At 46.9% G+C, this 8,977-nt stretch overlaps 1 protein-coding gene across 1 annotated transcript in view; it reads right to left on the bottom strand.

Annotated features, from left to right (window-relative positions):
- The window catches only part of TRPC6 (transient receptor potential cation channel subfamily C member 6), an 85,524-nt gene extending 82,477 nt beyond the window's left edge, over window positions 1-3,047 (bottom strand). Inside the window, exon 1 of the mRNA XM_056858863.1 lies at window positions 2,914-3,047. Coding sequence (XP_056714841.1) covers window positions 2,914-3,047 — 134 coding nt within the window. The remainder of the gene's footprint in view (window positions 1-2,913) is intronic.
- Between the last annotated feature and the right edge of the window lie 5,930 nt (window positions 3,048-8,977).

Consider the following 8,977-nt stretch of genomic DNA (forward strand, 5'->3'; position numbering starts at 1 on the left):
CACAGCTAAAGTCAGTGATAAATCTACATTATATACTGTGTACAGAATGCACCTTGCTCACTCCTCTCCTCTTACAAACACCACTGTTATCATCCACCACTATCACCCTCCCTCTGCCCTTAAACATACCTGCTCAGTCCCATATTTCTGTCACTCCCACACACATCTGGTTCCACTCGAAAGATACCACCTCTTCAATTCCTGGAGTCCTCATAGGTTTTACAGAGGTTCCCTCTCTACTTTTCTCCCCATTAATGCCCATACGTTGGTACATAGAAAGAAACCCCTGAAACTGCACACATCCAAAACTGGGCAAGAAGGAACGTCACTCTATTCTAGTGGTAGCCAAGATTTATGGCAATTGTGCCACAAGTAATATCTGAAGTATGGCAACTCCAGCACATTTTATACAGCATACAACGTAACCTCCCACTTCCTTTGGTGTGATTTTGTCTCCAGCTGTGATGCAGCCAGAAGTGCAGCAGAGGTGGAGCAGACATGAATAAATCCCTACTCTTGTGCTATAGTCAAGTCTACAAATCCTGCTGTTCCCTGTTCAGGTGTGCCACAAATGCCAGTAGCACCAGTGTTGCAGGCTGACAAACGTACACTCCACAATAATTACTCCCACTGTACCACTCCCTCACCACAAACCCCATGCGCACCCAACCCTACAGATCTGGACAGAAGCCAGCTCCTAAATTTCAGGGGTGTCGTGAGGATAAATTGGGACGGGGACCCATGCATGCCCTCCTGAGCTCCTTCGAGGAAGGATGGGATAACAGTCAAACAAACTCTACTGTGGCTAATGCAACATGGTGAACTGTAGCAGCCCAGGCCCTCATTCCCCACATACCCACACTCTACCCACCAATTAGTGGGAAGAAATTATGCTCTATAGCAGCTCTGAGGAAGGGAGGTTGAGGAATCTCCTATGGGAAGGGCCAGCCCAGATGATGAAACAAGTAGCTAAATTCTGTGCTGCAATATACAAGATCCGTCCGACAACCTAACGGAAAATGTTACATTAATCTGAGGTTTATTCAGATTGGAAAGAGAAACTGCTGAATTACAGTTGATATTCAAACTAAAGTCAATGCATTTACCTGGGCTGAATAAAGACCTTGCATTCATGGCCCATTACCAATGCTGATTTCTCCACACCCATCTCTCCCCTGGACATCACAGACTCTTTTGCATATCACACCTAATCCCATCGAGCCTTCTATTCACATTTACATAATGTTCCTCTACTTAAAGACCGATGGATTCACATTCTAGCTGTATCTGAAGAAGTGAGCTGCGGCTCACGAAAGCTCATACCCTACCAGAAAATATTTTTGTTAGTCATTAAGGTGCTACTGGACTCTGGCCCTTTTTAATCTGAGGTTTGTTTAACTCATTTAAGAATTAGATATCCCATAGTTTTAGGAATTGTATCTTTTAATCCTATCTTGTAATTGATATATTTTAATGGCTTTGCGGTATTTGAATCTATGCTCTATAGAGGGCAGAAACAGCCCTTCAACTTACACAAAAGCTCTCTTTGAGCACTCGTGGTCGCCTGAGGATGCATTTGTAACGTTTTCCCTCACCACAAACCCCACGTGCACCAAAACCCGACCGATCTGGACAGGAGCCTGCCCGCCTCCGAAATCGTAGGGGCCCTTTTCGCCTGGTTGCGCCCCAAAGCTCTCTTGGAGCGCTCGCCGCCACCCGAAGGGTGCATTGTGAACGCTTTGAGCTGCATTTCTCGCCCCCCCCCCCCCGTTTTGGGAGCCTGCACCCAAGCAACCCTCTCTAAAGACGGAAACGCCTCCCCCCGCCCCGCCTCGACTGCTTCGCCTCCCCCAGGCCCCTCCAAGCCCCTCCCGAGCAGCCCCGCCACCCTCCCCCGCGCAAACTCGCCCCGCTTCGGCCAGGCGCGCGGCACGAGGAGCGTCGCAACAGGTGCGGCTCCCGCGGGCTGAAGCTCCTGATGCAGTCAACCAGAGGTTGGGGGGGGGGGGAAAGAGAGACCCCAGCCGTTATTTCAAGAAAACAGTTTATTCTGGCAGCTGCGACCCAGAGGCCCTAAGGGGCAGCAATCTCTGAGTCCCCATTGTACTGAGGGAGAGAGACTTATCCAAATTCAATTACAGCTAACAAATGGAGGCTGTTGATTTAAATATCCATAATAGGCTATGTTTTATCTAATAGGTCTTAATTAATTGCTAAGCAAGTTTTGGGTTTTTACTTAATAGATTACTAAAGTGGCAAAGCAGAATAACTGAACGATATTTTATACTTAGAGAATGTATTACAAAGTATTACAATTGACTAAAATTTTAGCTGTATTTAACTGAGTTTGTTATTTAACGAAAATTCCTATATTGCATTGTTTTTATACATTTAACGTTTTACCTTTCCCCTTCTTTTTTCCTTTTGCGCCCTCCCAAATAGATAAATAAATTAAAAAGCAAAAAACAAATTCAAGCTCTGACAACCCATCACCGTTCAGGGCAAAGCTGAGAGCACTCCAGACACGGAGGCGGCAGTGGAGTAGCCGTTTCACCCAGTTCTTGTTATGGCTGACTGTAACCCTCCATGACCCTCGCCCCAGTTACTAGCACACAGAGACACCCTGCCCAGCGACAAGCGATTCCCTGGCCGTCCTGAGACGTTGCAATACACTTACAGAAAGGAAAAGAGATTGCTACAAATTGCAAAATCTAGTGGCTCTTCCACAGTCAGGGGGAGTCTACCCTGCTGTCTCACTCCCCTGCTCGGACTTCTGCCTGTCGAAAGCTCTCGCCCCTCACCAGCCCCGTTCTTGGGCGCAGAGGCGCGCGCTCCCCTCCCTCGGGCGCGGCGCGCGCCGGCCCTTCCCTCTCGCCCCCTCCCCACCCCTTGGGGCCCCCTCCCCTCACTCACGCGGGGTAGTAAGCGCAGGGCGCCGCGCAGTTCTCCTCGCCCGGCTCCGAGTCCATGAGCAGGTAGTCCCGGCTGTCGTTCCTCCTGGCCCCGCCGACGGGCGAGCCGCTTCTCCGCGGCTGGCTTTGGCTCATGGCGCTGCCCCCTTGCTCGGGCTCCTGCTGCTTTAGGGTGGGGGGTCGTGGTTCTCTCCCCCGCCCAAACAATAACAACCCTGACGCGCTAGTCTGTCCGCAGCAGTAGCAAAGGGCCCGGGTCCAGCAGCGCCTTCCAGGCTTGCAAGAAGAGTGGCTCCCGACGCGGAGCGGGCGAGGCGCGACCCCCTCGCCTCCCAGCGGACCCCCTTCCTGGAGGAAACGGGTTCGCTTTGGGGCGGCTCCGCCTCACGCCTCGGCGCCCCCATGGCGAGGCCGGCTGGCCGCCGGAGCGCGCCGGGAGCCGGCCCCCAGCCCCCCCGGCAGCCCCTTCCCCTGCCCGGGTCCCTCCCGCCGGGCCATGCAGGCAGCTCGACGCGCCGCGCCGAACAGCCGCCCACTGCTGGGAGAGGAGGAGGAGGAGGAGGCGAGCAGTTACTATGTCAACCCGGCGAGAAACCACCCTCCCCCGGCAACCAGCCCTTTTTTTTGGGGGGGGGGACGCTTGAAAAGTTTATATGGCTCCGGCTGGCCAGGGAGAAAACACTTACGAGGGGAGAAACCCACTTCCCCAGAGGCGAGGGGAGGAGAATGCTCTGGCCCTGCCCAGAAACGCGCCGTCGGCCACTCCTTTCGCTTGCTGCTCGCCCTTTAAGGCCATTGATGCCTGGGAGGTCTTGCCTTGGATTTGCCCCTCTCTTGAGGCAAGGAAATAGATTCCTTTGGAATGGGGTGCTGGAGTGTGACGGATCCCGTGGCCTGCCCCCAAAAAGCAAACCAGTGGGTTATAGATCAAGTCAAGCCTGAACTGACCCTAGAAGCTAAAATGACTCAACGGAGGCTGTCGTACTTCGGTCGCGTCATGAGGCGACAAGAGTCACTGGAAAAGACGGTCATGCTAGGAAAAGTTGAGGGCAGCAGGAAAAGAGGAAGACCCGACAAGAGATGGATGGACTCAATGAAGGAAGCCACAGCCTTCAGTTTGCAAGATCTGAGCAAGGCTGTGAAAGAGAGGGCATTTTGGAGGACTTTCGTTCATAGGGTCGCCATGAGTCGGAAGCGACTTGACGGCACTTAACGCACACAGATGCACCCCTAGCCCTCACCTGGATGGCTCAGCCTTGCCTGATCTCCTCAGATCTCAGAAGCTAAGCAGGGTCAGCCCGGGTTAGTATTTGGATGGGAGACCACCAAGGAATACCAGGGTTGCTGTGCAGAGGAAGGCACTGGCAAAACCACCTCTGTTAGTCTCTTGCCATGAAAAGCCCAAAAGGGGTTGCCATAAGTCGGCTGCGACTTGAAGGCACTTCACACACACAAATGCACCCCTAGATTCTGAAGTGTAAGGATGTGTCACTGGCAACCAAGGTCAGGTTAATTCGTGCCATCGTATTCCCTATTACTATGTATAGGTGTGAGAGCTGCCCAATGAAGAAAGTTGATAGGATGAAAGTAGACTCCTTTGAAATGTGGTGTTGGGGGAAGATTGTTACGGATACCCTGGACCGCCAAAAAAACAAATCAGTGGGTTTTAGATCAAATCAAGCCTGAACTGACCCTAGAGGCTAAAATGACTAAACTGAGGCTGTCATGCTTTGGACATATTATGAGAAGACAAAAGTCACTGGAAAAGACAATCATGCTAGGAAAAGTTGAAGGCAGCAGGAAAAGAGAAAGACCCAACGAGATGGATTGACTCTATAAATGAAGCCACGGCCCTCAATTTGCAAGATCTGAGCAAGGCTGTTAAGGAGAGGGCACTTTGGAGGACGTTGATTCATAGGGTCGCACTTATCACATGCACAGATGCACATTTTCCCCATCCGAATTCTCAAAACTCAAAAATAAGCCCCTATACAAAGTTTTGAGAATTCAGATGAGGAAAAAATGTACATCTAGAGAGGGGCAAATCCAAGGCAAAACCTCCCAGGCATAAATTATCTATGTTTTCTTATTGCCCTGAGAATAATGCATGGGGAATGGGGGGCTCAGATACATCCTGTTTACAGCATGCTTACAAGGACCTACCGTGTTGGGGGGGAGTTCTTAGGGAAGATGCTTCTTGGAATAATGGTGCAACTAAATCAACGCTGTTTTGGAGTTTGTATGGAAACAGCCTCTTGTGTTTCAGAGAAGGGAAATAACAGACGTGTTGTATTGGCTGGCTAGTAATCTGTCTTTTCAAGTAATGCTTTTAAGAAGTGTGTTTCTTTTTTAAAAAAAAACTCTAATTCGCCATTAAAAAAATACTTTTGTGTAAATAAAAGGATAAGGGTTGTACATGAAAATATATTGCAGCCTCTGTAAGAAGTGGGTATCTCAAAACTGTGTTTATCTGGGTTTCCAAACACAGATTATGTTGGCCTTTTTTTTTCTTGGCATGTTTATGCCTACAGTTATTAGACATCTGGTTGTCTATTCTGGACAACCCTCGGATTAAAAAATGCAGGCTGATCTCGCTAAACCATTATTCAATAGCAACAAAGTGCCGCTAAATGCAGAGTTAAGGCATCAAATCAGGATAACTTACATGTCCCCCAATAAGGAAAACATCGCCCTATCCAGCCAACAGGGGTTCACTGAACCAGCCCTTAGCATCCCCACTGAACCAGCCCTTAGCATATGTAAATTTACTCAATAATAGGAAACACCACTATATTTGATTGGACTTATTGCTGGGTAAAGATTGCAGTCTCGGTCCAGTAAACATGAGATAGGAAAAGTAAATCTCTGTCTCTTTTAAAATACCATTCATTAATTCATCGCCTTGTTAAAGATTCTCCAATGATTAATAAAAATCTTGCTTGAAAAGTACACATCTTTTCAACTCTCCACCCACTCCCCACTGTAAAGACATCCTAATTGCATTGATTTGAGCCTACTTAGATTTCCTACCTTATTGTCACAATACCATGTTTCATATTATTTTTAGGCAGTTATCTTCAATTCTGAAAGGAATTCATTTTCTTTTAATACTTCATATCATACCACAGATGGCTGTGGCTACTCTGCTGGATAAAGAGGTCAGAGGTCGCTCAATATATAATTTTGTTGATCTGGAATTACTATCTGCCTTAATGTTAATGAGTGGTTTTTTTTAAAAAAACCATGGAAATTATAGCATACCTCACAAATATTCTTTGAATGTTTCTTATTAAATATTGCCACTGAATAATTTCCTATGAATTATTGCCACTGAATAATTTGAGAACACTGCTGTGTGCTTCTTGAGCTATTGTAGTTTAAAATTTTATTCATCCGTAAATCAAACCACACTGGCTGTTCCTTGATCACTTAAAGAACAGGTTACCAAAACATTGTTATAACGAATGCCTTAGTCATTTCAAACATGCTTCTGAAGAGTTTACTGATCGTGTTAATAAAAAAAAAGATCTCCTTTCTATAGGAGTATGTATATTAATCTTTCATTGATATATTACAAAACCTCTGTGTAAATAGCATTTCTATGGACAGGGCAATATTCATAGAAGGAAATCCCCTGACCTGTGTACAAACTAAAAATGGGTAGGCACTAAGGTTGCCAGGTCCCTCTTCACCACCAGCGGGAGTTTTTTGGGTGGAGCCTGAGGAGAGCAGGGTTTGGAGAGGGAATTCAGTGCCATAGAGTCCAATTGCCAAAGCGGCCATTTTCTCCAGGTGAACTGATCTCTGTCGGCTGGAGATCAGTTGTAATAGCAGGAGATCTTCAGCTATTACCTGGAGGTTGACAACCTTAGGGGGGACCTGTCTCCTTCACTAGACACAGCCTGCTTTCCATTGACTGATCCAGCAAGGGTGTGTCTACTATATCTCCTGGAGCTTGGCAACCCTAGTAGGCACTATGCCCACAAGGTAAACCGTGTAGTGGTGACAGAACATTCAATCTCACTCCTTGTCTGCTCACACTTTCCAGACTGACATATATCCAGAGTTACTGTAATCCACGTTCAGTTGTGAAATGCAGCAATATACAAAATGCACCCAATAGAAAGATAACATCATATTAGGCTTATTGGTAGGGATGCTAACTCTGGGTTTGGAAATTCCTGGAGAATTGGGGGGTAGTGCTTGGGGAGGGTGGAATTTGAGGTGGAACCACAGCAGAGTATAATCCCATAGAGTCTGCCTTCCAAAGATGCAATTTTTCCCCAAGGGTCTCTGTAGTCTGGAGATCAGTGGTAATTCTGGGAGGTTTCTTTGTTAGTCTGGAGGTTTTCAGGACAGGACTAACAAAGACTACAGTCCACAATAGCCATGCGGATTAGCTTTGGATTTCACACATTAACAGATCACTTCAGGATACAATAGGTCCATATTAACATACCACACCCTCATTAGCACATTATCTTGATACTTACAGGACAATGATTAGCACATTACCTTTGATACTTTTTGCAGGACAATGATTCAGCTCAAACCCAACCCCTTTTCTGACTATATATTACTCTTCCTACACACTTGACACTGAGAGACACTGTCCTTCAGTGTTACTCCTCTGAAGATGCCTCTGAAGATGCCTGCCACAGCTGCTGGCGAAACGTCAGGAAAGAAAATACCAAGACCACGGTCACACAGCCCGGATAACCTACAAGAACCAATGAACTCTGACCGTGAAAACCTTCGACACCTACTCATTCAGTTCCCACTGAAATTCACCTGAAACAAAAATTGTGAAACATACAAGGTATTTTGAAGGAAGCAAAAAAGACTTTTGGTAATGCTGATTATTCAGATTTGGTAATTGCACTGTGAATTATGGGGAAACTGTACATGCTGCCTCTTTACACAGCAGAGATATTTGCTGCCATAATAATCATTTCCTTTGGTGTAGATTGAGTGAATCTATTCCATTTTTTATTCCAGCCATTCGGGGAATGGAGGTGTGGTTTGGAACAGTGACTGAATTATGTCCCATCATGGAAATTACAAGGCAGTATCTGGGAAACAGTGTATCTGTCACCAATGGGCAGAAAACCAAAGAAAAGAAAGAGAGGATGGACGCTCAGCAACTTGACTGCTGAGCAGAATAATCACAGTAACGCATGATCGCATATTTATTTGTGAGAAGGTAACTTATTCCCCTGTGCAAGCACTGGGTCATTACTGACTAGGGTTGCCAGGTCCCTCTTCACCAGCGGGAGGTTTTTGGGGCAGAGCCTGAGGAGGGCAGGGATTGGGGAGGGGAGGGACATCAATGGAACAGAGTCCAATTGCCAAAGCGGCCATTTTCTCCAGGTGAACTGATCTCTATTGGCTGGAGATAAGTTGTAATAGCAGAAGATATCCAGCTGGTACCTGGAGGTTGGCAACCCTATTATTGACCCATGGGGTGATGTCACATCGGGCTGTTTACTAGGCAGGCTATGTTTACAAGGTGGTTTGCCATTGCCTTCCCCAGTCATATTTGTACTGAAGAATAAACACTGTGCATATAGGTAAGAGAGTCATGCTAGGAAAAGTTGAGGGCAGCAGGAAAAGAGGAAGACCCAACAAGAGATGGACTGACTCAATAAAGGAAGCCACAACCCTCAATTTGCAAGATCTGAGCAAGGCTGTCAAAGATAGGGCATTTTGGAGGACTTTGATTCACAGGATCGCCATGAGTTGGAAGCGACTTGACGGCACTTAACACACACACACATTTAGGTAAAACACGGACATGTAAAGATTTGTTATCGTTATTATTTTACAATGTGCAGATTTGTGGCAGTGCTCAGAACTGGAGCACAGGAAGATAAACACACAGACGTGGCACATTAACACTGCCCAGGCTTAGGCCTAAGACTACCAAAATCTTTAAAGGGAGTTCCACTTGCAGCACGTGGGGTTACAACTTGCAGCCCCTTTCAAGTACACTTAAAATTGTTCAGAATATCCTTCATTCTAAGTTTCCCAACAAGGCTGCAATATGTCATTTTGAACTAGGGCAG

Source organism: Euleptes europaea, chromosome 12, assembly GCF_029931775.1.
Source record: "Euleptes europaea isolate rEulEur1 chromosome 12, rEulEur1.hap1, whole genome shotgun sequence".
Lineage (NCBI taxonomy): Eukaryota > Metazoa > Chordata > Lepidosauria > Squamata > Sphaerodactylidae > Euleptes > Euleptes europaea.